Genomic DNA, 24658 nt, shown 5'->3' on the forward strand with positions numbered 1-24658 from the left:
TCAATTCTCAGCATTTGCCTATGAAGCTGGGTGTGGCTGCCCAATGCAGCTGTAACCCCAAGGCTGGGGTGGGTGGAAGTGGGAGGAGGTGGATCACTGGGGCCCATTGACTACCAGTCTAGTCAGTAGCCAGTACCAAGTTCAGTGGTGTGCCCTGTCTCAAGAGGATGAGGCAGAGAGTGGTAGAGCAGAGCACCCAGGTGTGCACACCCGTACATAATCACACACACACACACACACACACACACACACACACACACACACACACACACACACTTTTTATGTATGTAGTATAAATGTGTACACCAGAAAGAACATAAGAAGGGAGGGAGGGAGGGAGGGAGGGAGAGAGAGAGAGAGAGAGAGAGAGAGAGAGAGAGAGAGAGAGAGAATGAGAATGAATCTGTAGGCAAATGTGGTAAATTTGGTGGTCTATACCGATAATTCTAGCTCTTTGATTTTATTGTTTATATTGCATACGAAATTTATTATAATGCTAATATTTTTCAAACACAAGTTATTTTGTGAGTACACACTAATGCACAAATAAAAGTTATATATTTCATGATTCATTATGAGGTAAACTAGATACCAGACTGTGCGATGCTCCCTGGGGAGGCCTTTGGAATCCTTACAGTGGTGATGTTACTGTCATTTCTAAGAGAATTGACAGACATTTCAGTATCTATTTTTTCTAGTTTGCTTCATATTGCTGTGTTAAAACCACACAAAATTATTACTAAATTAGTATATTCCAATGAAAACGAACTCCAAAATTCAGATAAACAGTAAAAAATGGAAAATATAGATTTATAAATATAATGTGTACATGCCATTTCTTTCTAGGTATATAGTTAAAACTGTTTATAGTATCTGTCTTAATTAGGATTTTAGTGCTGCACACAGCCACCATGACCAAGGCATCTCTTTTTTTTTTTTTCTTTTTTTCAGAGCTGGGGACTGAACCCAGGGCCTTACACTTGCTAGGCAAGCGCTCTACCACTGAGCTAAATCCCCAACCCTGACCAAGGCATCTCTTATAAGGACAACATTTAATTGGGGCTGGCTTACAGGTTCAGAGGTTCAGTCCATTATCATCAAGGTGGGAGCAGGGCAGCATCCAGGCAGGCACGGTGCAGGAGGAGCTGAGAATTCTACATCTTCATCTGAAGGCTGCTAGCAGAATACTGACTTCCAGGGAGCTAGGATGAGGGTCTTAAAGCCCACACCCACAGTGACACACCTACTCCAACAAGGCCACACCTCCTAATAGTGCCACTCCCTGAGCCAAGCATATTCAAACCATGACAATATCTTAAAATCATAATTGACAACACTGGAAAATGTGAATGTACTTAGAATGAAATGTGTCTATAACTGAACTTGACATATTTGAAAAAGTTGTTTAGAACATTGAAAACTAAGTATACAATGTGAGGGCTAGCTAGATGGCTCTACAGGTAAAGGTTCTTTAAGTTCCAACCCCAGGGTCCACATTGTGGAAATAAGTGACAGACTGACTTCCACTTGATTAGCACTGCACAGATATGCCCTACCCCCAATAAATGTATGATGCATAAAATTGAAATATGAAATGCTATTATATTAAAATTGACATATCGATCAAAGCCAATTATCTGAAGTAGTCCTGCGACTTATCTATGCAGACAAAGGAGCCTAGTCCACATTTTTGGGCAAAGGTAGAGAGAGGCCAAGAGATAATGTGCGGGCTGCTGTATAGATAAGTTTGGTGTTTTTTGTTTTTTTTCCACTTGAAATTTATATGAAAAACACACAGAGAAGTTTTACTTCTTTAAATGTAGGACTTTTAAAGAAGTTAATTTTTAAATATGTATTTCTATGTTGGTGGGGATAGGGAGTATGGGCTTCGATGTGCGGTGGCATGCCTGTGGAAACTTGAAACCTGTGGAAGCCGGAACACAGCCTGCAGGCAATCTGTTGGTTCGATCTTTCCACTCTATGGGGACTGAAGATGTTACTCAAGTCATCATCTGGGCAAATGTCCTCACCTCCTGGCCATTTCTCCAGCACAAAATTTAAACAGTATCACCAAAGAAAATATCACAACATTAAAAACTTTGCTGAGGATAATTTTATCTCCACAGTCTTCAGGTGAGAATGAAGCTGCAAACTCCTCTCAATCTTAAGCTGGAAGAATTCAGAGACTGCCTATAATTAATACTAAAATATTTATAGCATGCACTGTGTTGGTGGAAATCTTCTGACACTGACTCTAAGGTAGGGATTCCTATGTTAATATCTTTGGCTTGTTGAGCATGTACCCCTTTAAGAAGCTAATCAGGGAGTAGAGGAGGTGGCAGAGAAGGAGGAAGGCAAGAAGCAAAAGTCATGTCAGATGAACAAACAGCATCCCACAAGTCTACAGGGAGCCTAAGGTACATTGTGTATCTGACCCGCTTGGAGGCAGAAGAAGCTCACCTGTTAAATTCCAGTACAAGCGGGGACATAGTAGGAGTTTTTCCAGGATTGAGAGTACTTCTCAGCATGTCTGTTTCACTGTCCAGAGACAATGGCCGAAAAAGGGCCCTGGCTGCTCAAGTAAGTCCTCAAGTGAGACATATACTTGGCTATCAGAAATCTACACTTAAGTTTGAGTATATAGTTCTTCGTGTTTTATTGGGTCAAATAGTCTATAGTAGGAGTTCCATTTTGAGGCAGAGCTTACCAGCCCAAGGGTGTCTCCAGATGTGAGCATTTTCGAAGAAGCTGATTGCTACTTGGTGTGAAGAGGTCAAGAGGACCATACCCTGTAGGTGAATAAGAGATCATACAAAGGCTGATATTATTGTGATTGGCTTAACATCAACTTCTGCAAATTAGAATCTCCTGAATGCAGAGCCTTACCTGAAGAACTTCCCTGATTGATTGCCTTAACGGATGAGGGAGGACCAACCCTAACTGTGAATGGTACCCTCTGGTATTGCTCCAGATAAGAAGGGGTGTGTCAGAAGGGAGCTTGCCCACGGTTTGCTCCCTTGGCCTTCAAGCTTGCTGTTGAGTTAATTTACTTGCCTGCTGCTGATTGCTTCTGATTCCTTTCCTGCCAGGGCCCTGGCCTTGTGGATGGAGCAACTACCTGCTTCTCAGCTTCAGGGGTTAACCTTAGCTGTCACTATTATTTTTGTGTTCTGTAAAACTGAGGCACAAGGAAGAAAAAAGGGAAGGAAATAAAAACCCATCACCACCAACAAACCATGAAATAACTAAGACCCAGGTCGTGCTATTTGTGGAAGGATAAGGCTACTTAGCTCATGAAACCGAGTAGTGTGCCTGCTGTGGAGGAAGGCTGGTCAGGGAGCCCTCAGCACAGATAGGAGTTACTAGATCAGTCTCCATGGGAAGAGTCCAGTGCAGCTGGGTAGTCACCAGGCTGACAGGACCTGTGTAAGTACAGTGCATTTGTGTAGGCTGCAGGCTGAAGAAGAGCCTGTGTGAGTACACTGCATTCGAGTTGGCCACAGTCTAGAAAGAAGCTCTCCAGGGGCCAAGGAAGTCTGTGGAAGTAAACCTCCGAAGAGGCCTGGAATGATGGCAAGCATAGTACTAAGGACAATGACCTTGGGTGAAGGCCAGAGGAGGGGCCAGCTGCCTCCAAGGGAAAGGAACTTGAAGCTGTCCAAGAACAGACCTTGGAAGGCTTTAAACCTGTGCCAAAATTACTGAGGAACATGATTCTTTTGTGCAAATTACCTCAACCCTTTGAAAGTTGTCTTCTGAAATTTTCTCACACTTTAATAGAAATTCCGAGCCTTTTTGACTCTCCCTTCAGCCTATATAGTTCTGTAGTCCTGAATGAATGTTGTGTGTTACTATGTCGTAATGCTACTATGTTGTTGTGAACTGTGTGTCTGGGTGTGCCTGGGAAGAAAAGTGAGAAGACTCAAAGGCAAGAGATGCTCGGGATTGGGGATTTAGCTCAGTGGTAGAGCGCTTGCCTAGAAAGCGCAAGGCCCTGGGTTCGGTCCCCAGCTCCGAAAAAAAAGAAAAAAGAAAAAAGAAAAAAAAAGAGAGAGAGATGCCCTTGTGTGGTCTTGGTGGGAATGACCTAACCATTGTAGTTATGAAGAAACCTTTCTAAAATAAGAATTAGAGGAAGCATCATAGAGAGAAAGGTCTATTGAGGCTGTGCCATTGGACTTAGGCGTGTTGTGTGTTCATGAACTATACTTATGTAAAAGTTCGTAGCAGGTAATAATTATGTCTTCCCCTGGATAGATGCTAATCTTTCCTTGGCTAGATTCTACCACACTTCATTTTTAATGTTAGAAAGGGAAGAACTAAGAAAGGATACTCAATGGTATTTCTGTGTGTATTTCACTTTACATATTTTATATTTTATAGCAGTTTGAGAGTCATAACAAAATTAGGAGGAAGGGATAGATTTCTCCAAACACACCCAACATGCAAAGGAATTTCTGTAGTCAGGCTTCTACACTAGGGCAGTGCAGTTAGAGCTAATGAACCTCTACATACCACCATCAGCCATCTACCAATTTGCACTGAGCTTACCCAGTATTACTGGATCAATGTAGACTGATCCCTGTCTATTACTGTTTGTCATAAAGTGTCATAAAGACAAAGGAGTGCCTTGAGCTCTAACTGATAATCCCCTTTCCTTCATAATTCTTCATCCTCGCTATCTGCTGGCTGTCTCTAAACTTCTGACAGTGCCATGCAGTTGAAGTCATATTGTATGTGGCTTTTTCAGGTTGCTTCTTTTACTTCATAGTGTGAACTTGTTACCTCCATGTATTTTCATTACTCAATAGCTCACTACTTATCCTTGAATACTATTCCAAATACTAAAGAAAACATTCCAATTTCCTTATTAAATCATGCACATCACAGCTTATTGGTTTATTGACCCAGTGCAAGGAACCACCCTTGCTCCACAGTTCTGACAATTATCAATAAAGCTGTTCTAGTGATCTGAATGCAGGTCTTGTGCGAGCATAACCTTTCAACTTCTTTAGATAATTACTAGGAAGCACACAGTGGTTAGATGCTAAGGCAAATGTATGCTTTGTTCTGTAGGAAGCTCGCCAAGCTGTCTCCCAAAGTGAATCATCTGAGTTCTCACCAGCAATGAAGGAGAGTCCCGTGGCTCCCCATCTTTATCTACAGTTGGCACTGCTGTCATAAGGTTTGACTTAATGGGTGTGGAATGGTATCTCATTTTAGTTTGTGTTTCCCTAATGACATGAAACCACAAGAACCTTTTCATCACGTGTGTGCGATCTGTATGGCTTTTTACTTGTGAGTTATCTATTTGGGGGTCCATTTTTAATCAAGTTGTTTTCATTGAGTTTTCTCTTTTCGAGGTTTGATTATTTATTTGTTACTCTTAAGGACTCTGATTTGATTGCAGTCAGATTTAGAAGTAGAAGCTTTCAGTGAGGACAGCCCACATCTCTGAGCATTCTGCTCCTGGTATTTCACTTTGGTCTCCTTCATTCTCTTTGCCAGAAGTTTAGCATATTCTGCAGCCTTCTCTGTGGGTTTTTCCCCTAGTTGTTTCTTCAAAGTAATGCAGCAGTATTTGAGTTGCAAAAAAATGAAGTAATAAGACGCTGAATCTTGGGTGCTTCGGTCCTGGCCTTCCTTTTCAAGGGCTTTCTGACAACATGTTGGTGGACATCATCATCTTAGAGAGCATCAGGATTTTTACTGGATCCTTTTGGACACACCACTAAGGCACAGTAATATTTGTCAGTCCAGGAACATTCTTCTCTCCTTTCTTTACAATAACGGAGTTGAGAACACTCAGTTTGGCATCCTTGAACAGACTTGGGCTTCCTTTCTCCAGTTCTTGATCTGTAACAAGAATTTTGCTTACTCAACAGCAGACTCTGCTGGGGGGGGGGAGGAAGGAGGTTCTTCATCTTAAGGATAAGCACCAGGGAAACCAGGAGTGTTAAACACACAGCATTGTCTCTTCAGAGGGAGGAATGCATAATCTGTTTTCCCTCCAGGAGGCTGGGAGCAGGCATGGTTCATAGCCTGCTAACCTTTGTGCTGTCTATGTGATAGAGACCAGACCACACTGGATCCTCCTCCAGACCCATATCATGAGCTTGTCAATCTGTAGAACCTATCTTTATTGATGGTGTCACTTGTACTTTATAAAGAGTTTTTGATGTAGTCATGTGTTAAATTTTATTGTGCACACAGAATTGAGATAATTATCTCTAGGAAAGTTCTCACCAAATCATGCTGTACTTCAAAATGGCTAAAATAAACTACTCAGGGTCTTACTCACAAAGTAACCAACACCAACTACTTAGTCGTGTTGAACCAAACTAACCTTTTTGCCTCCTATGGATTGTTACTCCGCTGGTCGTGGTGGTCAGAGGAACCCCTGCACTCTGCCATGGGTTGAGATGCCTTACTTCTTGGGAAAACCTTGATTGTCCTGCCTGCCACTTATTCAGACCACATAACTCTTCCACTCTTACTCAGAGCACCGGAAGCTACTTCTGTGGCCATGGGCTTCTTCTGGAAGGCACAAAGCTTACCTTCATTGTTCAATGAGTTTCTGACAGCTGGTGGCTAGGAAGGAGATACCCAGCTTTACCTTGACACAGTTGATAGAAAAGAATTGTTTTTATTGAGTTTTAAGGAAATTAACCAGGCTCAGAAAGAAAAATGACACATTTCCTCTCAGATAATATCAATATTTGTGTTGAGTATAGGTGTGTAACTGTGGGTAGCACATGAAATCAGAAAGAGGGCCGTGAGGATAAGACGTCTACAGGAGGGGAAAGGGGGAATATGAGAGAGTAATACGATGCCATGAAGTGGAAGATGCTGCTATTTGTGGGGAAGATGAGAATCAGTAAGAGGTTGGGGGCAGAGGAGAACCGGAGGTGAGCAAGAAAAAGCAGAATAATTCTGTATAATGCATGAAAATATTACAGTGACACTCATTCATTTTATGCTAACCAAAAACTTAATAAAAGTTGCATTTATTTCATTTTGGTAGCCAAGAAAGTATCACATCCATTCCAACAGTCATGGCTATCCAATCATAACATACCATTCTTTATTAAGCAAGGTACAGATATTCCATGAGTGAGAACATTTCTTTTAACAGTGACCAAAGATTATGAGCTAACACATTTTTAAAGTCAGCAAGAGAATCATGCCCACCCTATTGAGAACTCAACTTCTTCTCTGTGGACCTAAAACGTTGCTATGATTACATTCATACCTTTCTGAGTGATCTTCCCAAAGTGATTTGATTTTTTTTCCAGCCATCTACAGGAGAGCATGATGTAATAACTCCTGTTATAGTCACTCAGCTTCACAGTTCATCCACTATTGATACTTTTGTTACATTTATGCACTTACCATCATTGTTTCTAGATTATGTAAGATAAAATTTCAGGTGTTGTTGTGCCCACAAATAGGCCATGGTGTGAATGGCAAGACAGTTTCTTCACAGAAACACAATCTCACCTCCATACACAAAAATTGAAACATGCCTTTAAGAGCATTGAGTATTTGACGAGTTTTGAGATCTTCATATGCTCTTAGCACCCTTTTCCAACTGTTTGCCTCAATTATGGTCTATGTAGGATTCATAATCCTCTGTGATCATCAGCACATCTTTGACTCTTTAGCATTCGGGTTCACTTCCATTTCCCCATATCTACCAATATGGCTCACACACACCTACACCGGAAGTTAGATTTAAAGACTAAATTAAATTAAAATGCTATTCTTTATTTTTTTATGTTACTATGTAAGTGGAGTTACCATCTTCTATTGGTGATGATATCAGGCTTTGCTCATGGTCTGTGTTTAGGTCTATTAATCAGAGAACCATAAAATGGTGATATTTTTACTCTCTTTCTTTTCACTTATAATCTGATTATTTGAAGAGAGGAAATGTTTCCATCAATTGTTTGGCTATGCACTTAGCACAAAATGTAGAGGAAAGGCTAGAACTGTGCTTGAATCTCTCCCTATAAAATGGTTTTCCCATAACCCATGGGCTTCCTCTAATCCTCAAAAGATAATGAATTTTGCTTTTAAAAATTGTACAGGTTATATTTTAAAACACTTATTATTCTGACTGGTACTCATGGTACGCTATCTTCTGTTTGTTTGTTGAATTTGTTTGACAAATTCACCAGTGGACATAGTTTTTTCATTCACAAATGCTGATAAATCCTCATATCATACTTTTCTGCCCTATATCTGCAATTTCTCCAAAGCATTCCAGAGAAAGATATTTGTGGATGAATGTGTTGGTGATGCATTCAGTGATGTGTTCAATAATGTATTTAATGCTTTATATAGTTTCTAAGTCATTGCAATAAACATAACTAGAGAGTATGCTTTTAAATTTTTTGATGATGAAATAGTTTTAATTTATGCAGATATTTCCAGCTCAATTTTAGGGGTAAAAGAACTATACAAATTCATTAAATTTTCTTTATCCCGTGTCTAAGTTCTTGAATTGTTTAGATTTATTTTATATGTGCAAGTGTTTTGCATGAATGTATGTCTGTGCACCATGTTGTTGTCTGCTGTGAACAGAGGTCAGAAGAAGTCATTGGATCCCTTGTAACTGGGGTTAGGTGTGAGCCACTATGTGGGTTCTTGGAGTTGAACCTGGGTCTTCTGCAAGAGCAAGTACTTTCAACCACTGAGTCTTCGACAAGGCATGGGGAAAATGCTGAGTATAATGGTATACGCCTGTATATCTGCGCATTTTAGACCCAGGAACAAGAAAATTGATGCAAATTAATGGCCAGCATGGCCCCCCCTCTGTCTTGTCTCTCTCTGTCTCTGTCTTTGTCTCTCTTTGTCTCTGTCTCTGTCTGTCTTTGTCTCTCTGTCTCTCTCTGTCTCTCTCTCTCTCTCTCACATACACACACACACACACACACACATCTTTTCAAAGTTTAAATCAAAGAAATAATGATAAGGTTGAGAATTACCCTTATATATTTATATATTTGTGGTGGTTTGAATATGTTTAGCCCACATAAAGTGGCACTATTAGGAAGTATAGCTTTGTTAGAGAAAGTGTGTCACTGTGGAGGTGGGGCTTTGAGTTCATATATATATATAATATATATAATATATATGTAATATATTATATATATGTGATACACACACACACACACACACACACACACACACACACATGGTTGAGTCTGGCCAGTATGAAAGACCCTCCTCTGGGCTACCTATGGAAGGCAATCTCCTTCTGGTTGCCTTCAGATCAAGATGTAGGCCTCTTGACTCTTCTAGCAACATGTCTCTCTGCAGGGTGCCATGCTTCCCATGATGATGCCATGATGATAGTAGTTTAAAACTCTGAAACTTTAAGCTGTCCCCAATTAAATATCAGCCTTTATAATAGTAGCCTTGGTTATGCTATTTCTTCACAGCAATGGAAACACTAAGATAATATTAGATATTTTTCTGTTGCTGTGATAAAATACCATGACCAAGAACAACTTAAAGAACCAATGGCTTATTTTACCTTATGGTTCCAGAGGGATATAGTTCTCGAAGTCTGGAAGGCACAGGGTGGAGACAAAAGCAAAAAGCTGGCTGTGAATCATGTTTCCATCCATATACGGAAAGAGAGTGAGAACCAGAAGTGAATGAGGCTATGAACTTCGAGCCCAGCATTTTGTGATGAATTTCTTCCACCAAGCCTTCACCCCCTAAACATTTTATAATCTCTCCAAGTGGCACCACCGACTGAAGTTCAAATGTGAGAGTACATGAATCCATGAGGGACATTTCTCATTCAAGCCACCACACCTTGGGACTATTTTCTCAGACTCTGCCCCATGGAAGACTGAAGTGACTAAGAGACCCAACTCAAATCCAATTCCTTTGCTGGCCCAGACCACACTTTGTGAATTCCAGCAGGGCAAACAGCTCCCAGATCTTTATGTGTGTGGGTGTTTTTACCTGCAGGTGTCTTTGTGCTCCACAAACATGCAGTGCCCGCAGAGGCTAGAAGAGGTTTTTAGTGGATATGTGAGGCCTGGGAATTGAACCCAGGTCTTCTTTTTTTTTTTTTCTTTTTTCTTTTTTTCAGGGGCTGGGGACTGAACCCAGGGCCTTGCGCTTGCTAGGCAAGCGCTCTAACCACTGAGCTAAATCCCCAACCCCGAACCCAGGTCTTCTTAACCAACAAGCCAGTGCTCTTAACCACCAAGGCAAGTTGTCCTTTCAGTCCCACCTCCCAGATATTAATCCAATAGGTGGTGCTGCAAACCTGTGAACTCAGTTGTTGTCTCTGTGTATTTACATTATTGTCTGTGCTCCTTTCTACTTTTAGGGAATTCCTTTTATAGAAGAAGATCAACTATGTAATTTATCTATCTATTTACTGTAACTGTTAAGCAATGTAATGTTTCTTACACGTAACCTTTCTGTTAAGTAGAAAAGCAGGAAAGATTGTTGGGATGAAAAGAATGGGAGCTGGTTTCTCACACAGGAGTCTCGACAGTTTTTGTCCATGGAATTAGTGGTAGAGGAAGTTGTCCAAGAGTTCCCTGTGGGATGCCTCTTCCTTAATACCTGAACCACAGAGATCTGGTTATTCCTGATCTGTTTGAATCTACTCCATGGATTATCCTCTTTCATTTCCTATCTTATCCCCTTTTAAAACAATCTGTTATGGTCTAATCTATATATCCTGAAGTCTTATTCTGTATAAGGCTGTCTAAGTTCTAGAAAGAAATGAATTGGGCTTGGTTCTGGCTGCATAAGACTCAGATATCAGTGCTTGGGAGATATCAGAAATGGGAGAGTCAGGATGTCAGAGTTAGCCTGGGCTACTTAATAAGATGCTGCTGAAAGAAAGGAAGAAAGAAAGAAAGGGAAAAAGAAAGAAAGAAAGAAAGAAAGAAAGAAAGGAAGGAAGGAAGGAAAGAAAGGAAGGAAGAAGGGAGGGAGAGCTGAGATAGAAAGAAACCAGAGAAAGACAGACAGAGAGACAGAGAGAGGCAGAGAAAGACAGAGACAGGGGCAGTCAGGTCAGAGAGAGTGCTGTCTGCTTACAGTCCTAGTGCTGGAGAGGTAGAGATAGGAGAATAGCTAGAATTCACTGACAATTGAGCTGCATCTAATCCTGAAAACTCTAGGTCCCAGTGAAAGCGTCTGTCTCTAAACTAAAGAAAAAAATATTTTTATAAAAACATACTTTAAAAAATGGACAGTTGGTCAAAGGAAAAATGCCCCAAAGTTCATCTCCAGCTTCCATGCACGCACACACGCACACGTACACGCACACACACACACACACACACACACACACACAAACACACACACACGTATCTGCTTGTGTACACAAACAAACATGCACACACACATACATAAATGCAGAACGGGAAGAAAGAAAGGAGAAAGCATAGATGGCTATGGTTCGTGTTCTTGGCTGTTTAATCACCATGTACTTTTTGTTTAACCATGCACTTTTAAAAGGTCACACAACCAGAAGTAGCAGCTGTATTATATCTCAATAGACACACTAAGCAGAAGCCAGGAGTTCAGCAAGGGGCGGGGCTTTGGGGGGAATTACATTCATTTTGTGGATATCACACCTGTCAGATCTCTAAGTTATCCAGACCAGAAGGTTCACTAAGTTAAGGAATATCTCACAGACCTCAGTCCGTTATAATGCACTGGAATGTTTATTCACACTGGCTTGTTCCTTTCCTGTCATTTGCATGGGATATCCACAGATTGCAGAGGAAGAAAAATTATCATCCTAGCTGCAAAGGCTAGGGAGCCCTCAGAGAGGAGGAAGCATGGGCATCAACGTAAGATTCTGTTAGAGCCTAGAGCAGTGGGGAGGAAAAGGCATTGTTATTATTTTCTTAGAATCAGATTTCCTAAGGATTAATTTTGATCCTCTAACTTATTCTCTGATGTTAGTGAAGATACATATCTCATACTTTCTTTTAAATGTTCAATGTTTATTTTGCTGTGTCGCAGATTGAACCCCGGGCCCTCTCCTGCTAGACAACTGCTGTATCACTGAGCTCTGTCCACAGTCCAGATGTATCTGCTCTAAATAAAGAAATCAACGATATGTCCAATACCATAATAGCATTCCACAGATGATAATTTGGAAAAGTGGATGAATTTGGAGAGTGCAGTCATTTTATAACATATGTTGATCCATTACGGCTGGGCTGTAATAGCTCTAAGGGGCTATTTTTATCTAGAGGGCAAAGTAGGCAGACACGCAGCTGGTGTTTAAAGAAGAGAGGGTATTAGGTGAAACAATATAATTGCTGAAGAAAATCGATTAAGGACCGAGAGAGCCTGGTTTAAACTATGTGAGCCAATGCATGACGTCAACATTATGGGGGGCTACTCATTACTGTCTGGATGAAGAAGTTCCCACTTAGAGCTAGGAGCCCATGTTTTGCTCTCATACAAATTGGAAGCTTGGTTTCCTCATAGGTTGCAAGTACTGGGGGGGAGGAGTTCACTGAGGAAGGTAGAGGAAAGTATTTCCTTGTTCATGTCAAAAACTGAAAAATGGAAAGAGTAAAGGCGGAACTTGGATGGCAAAGCCTGAAGGTTAGTGGAAGAACCTCTGAGGGACTCAGGCTTCCCAGAGGCAACGAGAAGTAGAAAATGTAGACGCTTCTTGCTTGAAATGAGTGCATTTTTTTATGGAAATGAGAGAGTTGTACGTTCTCTGTCTAGAATAGCAGCTCTCAACCTGTGGGTTGCGAACCCTTTCACAGGAGCCATATATCAGATAACCTGCACAGATATTTGCGTTACTATTCATAATGGTAGCAAAATTACAGTTATGAAGTAGGAACAGAAAGGATTTTATATTTGGGGGGCTCATCACAACATGACAAACTATATTAAAGGGTTGCAGTATTCGGAGAAACCCTGGTCTGGAGTATTGTGGGGATTTATGCAAAAGAAAGAACGGTTATGGTCCACAGCAGCCAAGAAAGTGAGAGAAAGCAAACCGGAAGGTTTGTAGAAGTTACAGTACAGGCCCCTCTGAATGGTAGGATGGGGTATAAGATGAAGCTTAAATAAATCATCTGGGGACCAGGAATCCTCAGACGACATTTAAGGTACACCCAGCTGTTGCAGTAAATATTAAAAAACGGGTAACCTTTTATCCCGCGCTGGTGCGGCACCTTTGGGCCACATGGCACTGTGGGGTATTTTTATCTCAGTGGTTCCATGCTGCCCCCAAGTACTCTCAGACGCAGGTGGTCCCTAGTGTTAGTTCCAGCACCGGAGGGCCATACGGAACTAACCATAATTTATCTCTGGCTAGTATGTCTCCTGGCGGCTCTCTGCTAGTCACGAACTCTGTGGTTCCAGCTACTCGGTAAAATTAGGGCTCTAGAAGTCCAGCATGGGCTGGCCTATCGTGGCTCCCAGACACAGACTCTGCACACACTCTCAACAAACCCCCCACCCCGGTAGTTAAGGTATAAACCGCTCACCTAGATAAGATAAATTGACCTATAGAAATCTATCCCTTAAGAAATATACATAACTACCTAGGGCCATTTAAGACCATCGGGATATGGGTTGTACTTCTTCATCCCCATCTTGATTCTCCCACTTTCCCTTCTCTCTCACCTTACACAAACTTTGTCCCTGCCTTATTTTTTTACTGCCCAGTCATGGCCTTGACCAAACTTGTGCCAGACCTCACCTGCAAATAGACATCAACCTACACGTCACTCGGGGGATGTTGGCCTGGAAACCGGGAAAGGGAATAACAATTGAAATGTAAATAAGAAATACCCAAGTTAATAAAGATGGAGAAAACAAAACAAAACAAAAAACAAAAAAAAACCTTTTCTCTCAAATGTAAGTTGAGCACCACTATTATCATTTTTGTAATGCATAAATAAATTGATTTAATTTTCATAATTGGTGTGATATTGAGTCATGATTTCAATGGGTAGTTGGGAGTTTATATTTTAACTACGAGGGGACAGTTGTTGGGAGTGTGAGCAGAGTCTGTGACAGGGAGCTGTGATAGGCCAGCCTCATGCTGGACTTCTAGAGCCCTGATTTTACCGGGTAGCTGGAACCAGAGGGCTCACAGCTAGTAGAGGGCTGCCGGAAGAGATACTAACCAGAGATAAATTATGGTTAGTTCCATATGGCCCTCCAGTGCCGGAACTAACTCAAAGGACCAGTGTGGCATGGTGCCATGCTGTAAGGGTTCACTGACCGCCTGGGTCTGGGGGCAGCATGGAGTCGCTAAGATAAAAGTACCCCACAGTGCCATGTGGCCCTAAGGGTGTCGGCCTAGCACGGGATAAAAGGTTCTGCTTTTTTAAATAATTACTGCAACACCCAGCAAATTATTTATTCCTAGGAAACGTTCTACATGAATGTAACATTTTAATGGCTTCTTTTTAAAGTGTACTTGGAAAGGTCATATTGCCTCTGAACATCTCCTACTGTGTTTCTGCACTCAAACAGTCCCTCCAACAAACCTTGGGGTTTCATCTCCCAATTTCTCTCAATGTTTAAAGCTACTCTACTTCTCATGTCTATTTTTAAAGCTTGAAGCAAAGACTAAACTAAAAACTTTGGCATAATGACTGTTGAAATGCTATGCCCCCGTTTAATTTACTCCATGTTGTATAAAATGGTGGGTTTTCAGGCTCTGCCTTGCCCTAGAAAACTCCATTTACAAGTAATTATGACCCCATTTTGAGGAAGAGGGATGACTCACCACCCACCCACCCAACATAGACTGATAAATGACTTATTCATGGAAATAGAAGGGAGCTACCCTGTAAGTAGAATGGGAGTCTTGGAGGACATGGGTATATTGAAATCATATCTGGGAAACCAGGCTCAAAAACTCATCAGACATATGAAAATAAGAAAGGGGTAGACCTCATAAAATGGCAGACACTTACTCCATGATAATATGGCTTTATACCAACCTAACATCTGCTACCTGGTATATGTCAAGTACTCAGGACTCCCCAGCTGTTCCTGGGCTTTGTCTTAGCTCTGTCCCCGTTTATTACAGTAGCCTACTTGTCTGCCTAACTGCCCACAGGTTTACTGTTTGTCTGTCCTCATCCAGACCTGGACCTAGTCTACATTTTCCCGCCACTGATCTACCTCCTGCGTTTAACGCTGAAGCTGAACCCTGAAGTTTTCTTCTTAAAGCTGACTCCAGTAGGTCTTACGGAAGCTCCCTTGTGACACTGGCTTGTCTGTTATCTCATTATAGCCTCTTTCTCACTTCTGAAACCCCGTGAATCCTGCTAAAGCTTGGATTCATCTCATAAACCGTATAAATGCATATAGACATATAACTATATTTATGGTGTGATATGAGAGTCCTTAGTAGTTAAGCTTGGAATAAAAGAGCTTGCATTCTCCTTGGCAAAGCTGGGTATTCTATGGCAAATCAGTGTCATTGAAACTGTTAAGACTTACAAATGTATTGTTATTTAATAGATTCTGATTTTATAGAAAGGGACATATATGTTTATCTATGTTTCTGGAATAGTGTCCCCAGGACAGTGGTGAATACCTATAATGCCATCCTCACTCAAGTGCTAGAGGCAGAAAGACCAGAAAGGTTCCAGGTCATCTTCAGCTGCATAGCAGGTTTAAAGCCAGTTTGGTCTAAATAAGTCCCTGCCTCAAAACTAAACAAAAGGTAAGGAAAACAAAAATGAATGGGATGGCACCGAACTCACTTTGCATTCTTCTGAGGCAGCAGAGAGCATCAAACCCAAGGACATAGAACTCAGCTTGCAGTCCACACTGCTGTTTATAGAGAGAACCACTGTAGAGAGAACGTCTTGTGCATTGTGTGGTTGCATAACCTGTCAACTCAAAAGCCTCTGGCCTGAGGCTTAGGCAGGAAACAGAAGAGGGGACATGGAAAGAGAAAGAATTCTGGAGAGAAGGAGGCAGGAGATTGGCCAGGAAGATGTAATGAGCTGAATGAGTGGTACCTGAGGACGTTAACCAGACACGTGGCAGAATGCAGGCTAGAATGAATGGGCTATTTTAAGGTACATCTAGTCAGAGAAGAGCCTGACTATACGGCCAAGGTGTTTGTAAATATATGTTGAGTCTGAATCTTATTTCTGGGAGCAAGGGGCTGGGAGGAAGAGCCAGGGACTAACTTCTACAAACCATAGTTATTTTACTTTTTTTCCCCTTAGAGGAGGCTCTACTGTTTTCTTTCCCAGGACCTAACCAGTTCAGCATTGGGGTTATATGATAGGAGTTAAGAAGCCTGGGCTGAATTTCTTCTGTAATTAGCCTGCTTATCCTTGGGGGAAAACAAGTTTAAAGGATGATAAATGCATAGACTTAGAAATAAACAATTTCCAATGTCCTTCAAATTTTAACTTACCAACAGATATTGCTTGAAAAGGTTTTCTTAATGTGTTGTCCTTTGTTTCTAAGTGTCTTTTCTTGGTGTCACATCAAACTCTAGAGCGGTCTGCTGAGGCTCCGCTAGCATTCACTGTATCTATGCCATAATCAGATTGATTTAAGTATTCGAGAGATTCTGTTTCTTGAGAGTTGAGTAAGGAGACTAGCACAAGGTGTTTTGGTGGGACCTAAATTTTAATATGAGCTAAATTATACAGGTAAGAGACAGCCAGTAAATGTTTATTGAGTGAATGTACGGAAGAAGACATATAAGCACACACTGGCCCCCCCAAAAAAATACAATATGACTTTGTTCTTAAGGAGCTAATAGTTAAGAAAGCTGCATGAAATATTCACTTAGCAATTGAAACAGCTGAAAAGATCAGCACGGTTTAGTATGTATGTGCTTGAGTCATTTGAAGACCATTGCAGGTAAGTTGTCTGACAGTCATATGTCATAAGGCAAAATAAGGAATGACTGTAATTATTTCAACCAGGTTTTTGGATAAATGCCTATTTTACATAAAATTTATTGAAGGACAATAATTACAGTCGCAGAATTCAATAAAAATATTTTTACTTTTATTGATATTTTTAACCAATTTGTCTTCCATACTGTAAAACCCATACCAAATAACCATTTTCTATATTCTAAGGCACAGTTAGGTTACAGAGAACAAGAGGCTTTATAGCACATTCTGTTTCCAGTGATTTTCTTTTCTTTTTTTTTTTTTTTAGCCTTATTGGTTAGACAAGGTTCCTTTCTATTAGGATAATGACAAGAATTACAGAATTACAAAGGAGGAAGGAGCCAGTTAGGGCTGTGGGGGATGGCATTTGGAGGGGTCTGGTGGGTCTGATGGAATTTTGGTGGGGGGGGGGTGGGCACCTCAGATGGGAAAAGTGTAAGATTTCAGAAGCAAGTCTGAGATGTTCTCAGGACAGTTTCAGTGCAGAGAGATGGCTACTGATGTTAGGATAATGGGATCGTTCTCTTCTAGTCATGGCCCATGTGGCTGCACGTGAACATTGTAGCCACTCGGTATACATTCTGAACAGCTCCACTGGAATTTGTACTTCATCTGAGGAAAGACTTTGAGCAAGCAAACAATGCTGTCAAAATACAGATGTAATGAGGTGGATCTTTAGGTGAGACACAAATTAATTTTTAGAGAAACAAAGAGTGTGAAGGCAAAATGCTCAGATTTGGGGACTGGCTTGTGTCCGGATATAACTTTGTAAAGATTGGAATCAGGCTACAGTTGAGAATGAAGGGCAGACTGAACCCATTGCTGGTTGGTGAGTCTAGTTTTGCCTTAATGGCACACTTAGACATTGCTATAATTGAATAATAATACAAGGAAAATACCTATTGGTAATCTTCTCTGTAGGTGAACTAGCATTCGTAGAAAAATAGTTAAAAGTGAGAGCAGCATGGATTCTTTATCTGCATGATTTCACCAAGAACAGTGTTCCCAACTCCGTGTACTTTACTTACATAGCTCATGTAATATTTGAGGTGGACCATTCTGTTGAAAACGTAAGTCCTTGGAAAACTCTATACTTTTGAGGAACTCCTGTGTTTTCTTCTGTCTCCCAGTGAGGGCTATAAAGCTCAGACTTCTCTGATGCTGGCCCGCTAAGACCCAGCTCTGTTGACTAGGTTATAGTCTGTCTTGCCCCTTTGTTCTTAATTCCTTGCCTTCCCCTACATCTTCCTGGCACTGTGTCCAAACTCCTAAACACAGGCCTCTCTTTGGCACTCTCAGCCTGTAAGCAGATGTCTTCATCTAGCACTTTCTTTGCCCAAACACTAAGCTTAGAAAAATGTGGTCCTTTACCAACAGTGCCTAACATCACTGGGCCGCACTTCAAAATTGTGAATTTTCAGACTCCACTACAGAGAAGTAAAACTTGGGGGAGAGGCTGCACTGTCTGTTGAATGAGTCTTCCATGTGATTCTGGCAGATGCTGAAGTTTGAAAGCCATTGCTTTCATGGGCAACTCGAACTCTATTCTAGTCAATGTGTTTTCCTGCCCATGGCGTCTCTGCTCCATTCTGTATGTTTGGTCTGTTATTCTGCTAAATTCTAAATTCTGCATGCACTCTCTAGAGTATAAGAATTCTTTGTGTCTTAGTTAGGGTTCCACAGCTGTGAAGAGGCACCGTGACCGAGGCGACTTGTATAAGGGACAGCATTTAATTGGGCTTACAGATTCAGAGGTTCAGTCCATTAACATCATAGCAGGAAGCAGGTCAGCATTCAGGCAGACATGGTGCTGCAGTCGGAGCTGACTGTTTTGCATCTTGATCCAAATGTAGCCATCAGAGAGACTGGCATACTCTGGCAGCTAATAGGAAGCTCTCAAAGCCCACCCTTACAGTGACGCACTTCCTCCAACATTGCCACACCTCCTAATAATGCCACTTCCCATGGGCCAAGAATATTCAAACCACCACACTTTGTTTCTTCTATTCTGGGTATTGAACTTTAGGTTTCATACATGCTTGGCTATAGCGGAACTACAGTCTTAAGCCTTCTTTTTATTCTTTCTTTTGAGACAGGGTCTAAAGTGCCTAAATTGGCTAGGTTTTACTCTTTGGCCTAGGCTGGTTTTGAATTTGTAATTCTCTTTCTCTTAATTCCTGAGTAGCTAGGATTAAATGTGTGTGTGTGTGTGTGTGTGTGTGTGTGTGTGTGTGTGTATAAATTTATATGTATATGCACACACATATATACATATAGGTATACATACATGTATGTGTGTATACTGATATGTATGTATAAATATGTATATATGGAGGCTATCTACTTGTTGCAGTTAATTCCAAGTCTTCTGAGTGCTGGGATTAGAGGCACATGCCACCACACCTGGTCCATGGGTTATTCCCTCCACAGGCTTCAGCACATAAACCTGGAGTTTGTGCCTGTCAAGATACTTGACCTTAAGTGAATATACACATGCCCTTAGCAGAGAAATAGTTGGAAATTTCTTGGATCACCTAGAATTAGACTCCTCATAGGAAAAAAAAGAGGTGAGGAATGCTGCTTGTCACCTGGGTGGCTGTCACCTGCACTGCTTGTCACCTGTACTGCTGTCACCCACGTAGCTGCCACTAGAAATGGTCTAGAATGGAGGAAGGGTACCTGCCCTGAGTTCTGAATATAACTCCAGGCAGAACTGAAAAGAAAGATTCTAAGGAAATGGGATAAGAATACAGTTCCTACATGACACAGATTTTCTCTCTCTCTCTCTCTCTCTCTCTCTCTCTCTCACACACACACACACACACACACACACACACACACACACACACACACACACTTTGTGGAAATGTGCTTTAGAGTGTCCAAACTCCAGTCTCATCAACACCTCTCTAACCTTCAGGAAACACTTTGGAAGTTTAAAGGTGTGACAGCTTCATGAATTAAATGACAGCCTGCAAGTTGCTTTGTGAGCATTATGGAAGGAATGAACTTTGGTGGAGATTTCTTACTAAGCGAAGGCAGGACTCGTGGAGATGGAAAGTTAGGCTTTATTTGGCCATGCTGTCGCTCTGCCTTTCTGCAGAACAACATTGAGTCCCGAAACATCATCCTATCACAATGTGAAAGATGTTGGCAATAATGTTCCTGCCAACTGGGTCAAAGGTGGTTTTGTTTTCCATTTGTTTAATAACAAACAAACACATATCTATTGGATATTAAAGATGCATTTGGTTCCTACCAGGGGATTTCTCATCTGGCTGCAGATTCAAGATTAACATGTCTGAAGCAATGACCAAAGTACAAGACGATAGATTGCTAAGTATTAAATTGCATTGTCCTTGATGCCCTCTGCTCACTCTTGGGTCTCTTCTCCACCTCTGATGACATTTTCTAATAAGTGTGCAGTGGACCAGTGTTTCTGTGTGCTGCAAACATTTCTGACATTTCATTAGCATGGGATGAAAGTATTCTCACAACCGTTTCAATATGCACTATTCTAAAAGCATGTACTTATTCTTAAAAGGGCATAATGGCTTAGACATATGACCCTTGGTGAGACGGTAAAAAATTTATAAATTAAATATCGGGAAACCATGTAGTCAACAGAGCTTGTGTTACCTCAGTGACATGGTGATGCTTTACTGAAACAAAACCCACCACCAGCCCCTGGGCCTATTAGTGTCTGTCCCTGGGGATTCTTTGGATCTTTCTTTACTTAAGATGTATTTGGATTCTTATGTATATGTTTTGATATGTGCATATCAGCATAGATGTTCAAGGAGGCCAGAGGTTTTAGATCTCCTGGAACTGTAGTTACAGAAAGGTATTAGAAGCCTGATCTAGGTGTTGGGAATCTGAGCCTATGGGTCTCGATCCTTTTGTGGGGTAAATACCCTTGTGAAAGGGTTTTCCACAAAAGTCGTATATCTGATACCCTGCATATCAGGATATTATATTACAATTAGTAAGAGTAGCAAAAGTACAATTATGAAGAAGCAATGAAGACAATTTTATGGTTGAGGGTTACCATGACATGAGGAGCTGTGTTAGGAGTCAGAGCACTGAAAGGGTTGAGAACCATTGCTAGGCCTACTGTGCTGTTGGATGACTTAATGCTCACCACTTGATTAAAATTACTGCGAAACCGTATCATGTAGATCCTGGGGGATACCTGGTTTGTGTGTTATCTTTTTAAAAATATGCCTGCATTCGCTCTGCTTTTGATATTGTCTCATAATTAGCATCAGGATGGCCCAAACTGACTGAAGCACAGATAAAAAGGTAATTACCATCTTGGTGGTACTTGATATAAGGAAACTATTGAGTTGATCCTGTTACAGATTTTAAAAGATTTGAAGACATGAAATCCTTACTCAAATCGGAGGTTGCCTGTAGTAGGCATAGCTGTTCCTCCCAGGTATATCTAACAGTAAATGTTATAAATGCCCAGCCTCTGACTCTTACCTCTTTACTGTTTGCTTGACTGCAAACAACTGTCAGGCACTCAAGAGGGAGGCAGCAGCTGGAACATTCACTAAGTACTCAGAATGGGGCCAGCTCTGTGGCTTAGCAGGGCCACCCTCCATATTAAGAGTTCTGCTTCTCATCTTCAGTTCTGATTCCTTCCCTCTCTGCTGCTACTTAGAATTCCCAGTCAATACCCTGTATGACACCTCCAGGTTAGCACCCGCTACCCAGTCATTCCCCCATGATGTTCTCATGCCTTTAACCCCAGCACTCTCAGGAGGAATCCACAGGCAGATCACCATGAGTTCAAAGCTAGCCTGGTCTACATAGTTCCAGACCAGTCAGGATTGCACAGTAAGAAACTGTCTGAAAAACCAAACCAATCCAAGCAAACATTCCCTAAACAAAGCAAGCAAGCAAGCCGCCCTCGTCTACAAGACTCCCAACTGTTCCCAGAGGGCCCGGGACAGGGAGAATGTCTGTTCCATTGGGAATGCCAGATTCAGGGTAAGCTTTTAGTCTCTAGGTTCAGCTCCTGCCGTGCTGTATGGTCTCAGCCAGTCCGGATCAGAAATGTAACTGATGTGTTAGGCTAATGCCTCAGAAAAAGGATGTGTGTTTCTGTTTTAAAATAGCTCGTTCATCAAATTCCCACAACTGCAAAAGCCTACAGATAATTTTGTTATCCCACACAGAGCTTTCTCTGCCCATCCAGCTTTCTATGTGTGCTTCCTAATCAGGGATGGTGTTGCCTTTTCATCCAGACATCCACTTCCCCCTCCACAAGGGATGCTCCCTAAGTTAAAATAGAGACCTTCTCTTTGCTCCTGGGGTAGCTATCCTTTAGAAGGCTTGTGTTCCCCTCTCCCTTCGATTCTATAAACACTTAAGCCTTTTGTTTTTCCTGAAGAAGCCCACACCCTAGTTCTAACCCATACTTACTCACTTATTTGGGAGCACAAAACAGTGGCTCCCATACAAGATAATATTAATAGTTGTGGGGCTGAAAGCAGGTACTTATGCCTTCACTGGTCCTTCTTAATTAATTAATTAATCTTAATTAAAAAGATGTCTGTCCTAGTTTAAGATCAAATATATATTCAATTTTTTATATTTTTATATTACCATAAAGAGTAAGGACAAGCAAGTCTTGACACGCATCACTGGTCATTTTGTGACAAAGAGACAAGCATACGTGCATGCTTTTTAAAGCAGCCAGCTCACTGAAAGATGCTGAGGTTCGGAAGGGAAAGCTGTGCTGTCAGTTGACGAGGAGAATGGGAGATGTTTGTGAGGGAGATGTTGTCAGGAAAACAGTAGAACATTTCCTGCCCGTGGGTGCAGTCCTGAGGATTTGTGATAGCCATGACGAACCCTGCCACCATCACCACAGCACCGACGGGAAACATGACACAGGCCATTAACTTATCTGAGTGCGTTCTTGGTTCTTCTGATAATTTCAGATAGCATGCTGAGGGGATGATAAAAATCAAAGGAGCCGCGCAGAGCACACCCTGTGTGTTGAAGACAAGACACGAGTTAATGTTGGAGAGATGCTTTCTTTGGCTCTTTATGTTGTTCTGTTTTTCTGAGACAGGGTTTCACTATGTATTAAAGACTGACATCAAATTGGCAGTGATTCTCCTGCCTCAGCCTCTGTGATGATTTGTATATGCTTGGCCCAGGATGTGGCACTATTAGAAGGTATGGCCCTATTGGAATAGGTGTGACCTTGTTGGCGTAGGCGTGTCACTCGGGTGTGGGCTTTAATACCCTTGTCCTAGCTGCCTAGAAGCCAGTATTCTTCTAGCAGCCTTCAGATAAAGATGTAGAACACTTAGCTCCTCCTGCACCATGCCTGCCTGGATGCTGCCCTGCTCCTACTGTGATGATAATGGACTGAACCTCTGAACCTATAAGCTAGCTGCAACTAAATGTTGTCATTTATAAGACTTGCCTTGGTCATGGCGTCTGTTCACAGCAATAAAACCCTAGCTAAGACAGCCTCCCAAGTACTAGGATTACAGACATGTTCCTATAGTTTTTAAAAACCTTTATAGAAGCATTTATTTTTGGAGGGGAGGGGGAAATGGTTCAGTAGGTAAAGGTACTTGCCACCCTGAAATGAAATGCAAATCTGGTGGCCTAAGTTCTACCCCAAGAACCAACACGAAGATGGGAGGTGAAAACTGAGCCTACAAAGTTGTCCCGTTTCCTACACATAAGGCCATGGCACGTGTGCTCTGCGACCACCTCCCACCTTTATATCACATGCACACATACATGCGTACACACACACACACACACACACACACACACACACACACGTACATAATAAGTAAACATTTTATAATAGTCCAGTTTTAAAAGTACTCTTTGTCATACATATTAAAAGTTTCAATTGAGACAAAGAAAAGAAACAAACTATTTAAGAAAGACCATCTGAATGTTTTTTCTTTCCAATGGAATAGTTGCAAATAAAAATCAAACAAACTAACCAACCCTCGATGTAATTGCAGCAAGCCTAAAGGCAGATGACAAGGTGAACTTCTGGCGAACTGGAAGCCCTCTTTTTTTAGTCGTATCATCTTTCCAATATGAAGTAGAAATCCCTGTATATCTACAGCGCCTTTCAAATCTGAGTGGGTTCTGTGCCATTCGTGTAGAGAGAGGGACATTGGGAGGTTTCTTTGCTACTGTGTACAGAGAAGGCATGGGTAAACTGGGTGGGCATTTCTCTTTCCTCTTCATCTGAGCCTTTGAAACTAGTGCCTATTTGTGTCAGAGGAAAAATGTACTCCCAGGCTCTAGCGTGAAATCCCATTTCTAAGTCTCCTTTCAAGTAAAGTTAAATGCATTAATGACCCTAGACAGGAGAACTAAATGACAGTAACTTGCTACTCTTCCCAACTAGTTGCCCATCAATCCAACCCAAGGGGAAACTCAGATCGAAAATTATGGGTAGTAGAGTTGTTTATTGTAAAAACACAGACACACATTGGCTTCAAAGGGAAAGAGGTTTTTCCCTTTCAATAGAACTCATTCTCACAGGAAACTCTGCAAATGTTGTAAATGTTCAAAGTCCCTGTATTTTAGGCAGTACATTTTTACCATCATGTTAGTATTATATGTTACCTCAAACATTAAAGATTTCTGACAAACATTTCTCATGCTTTAGAAGAACTTTCTTTGTAAGTAGTAAATGTCAGTTGTGTATATGAGAGGCTTGAAACATGGTGCCATGGGACCCATGTGGA

At 41.4% G+C, this 24658-nt stretch overlaps 1 protein-coding gene across 4 annotated transcripts in view; it reads right to left on the reverse strand.

Annotated features, from left to right (window-relative positions):
* Window positions 1–444: 444 nt before the first annotated feature.
* Window positions 445–24658, reverse strand: part of Slc38a11 (solute carrier family 38, member 11) — a 67764-nt gene continuing 43550 nt past the window's right edge. Inside the window, exon 12 of one of the 4 annotated variants that reach the window (XM_063284120.1) lies at window positions 445–5856. In XM_063284120.1, coding sequence (XP_063140190.1) covers window positions 5806–5856 — 51 coding nt within the window. In that variant the 3' untranslated portion in view covers window positions 445–5805. Of the gene's footprint in view, window positions 5857–6973; window positions 22916–24658 lie in introns of those variants that run through there. The other 3 variants (XM_063284118.1, NM_001377019.1, XM_063284119.1) reach the window with 3 other exon arrangements.

This window comes from Rattus norvegicus, chromosome 3, assembly GCF_036323735.1.
Source record: "Rattus norvegicus strain BN/NHsdMcwi chromosome 3, GRCr8, whole genome shotgun sequence".
NCBI lineage: Eukaryota > Metazoa > Chordata > Mammalia > Rodentia > Muridae > Rattus > Rattus norvegicus.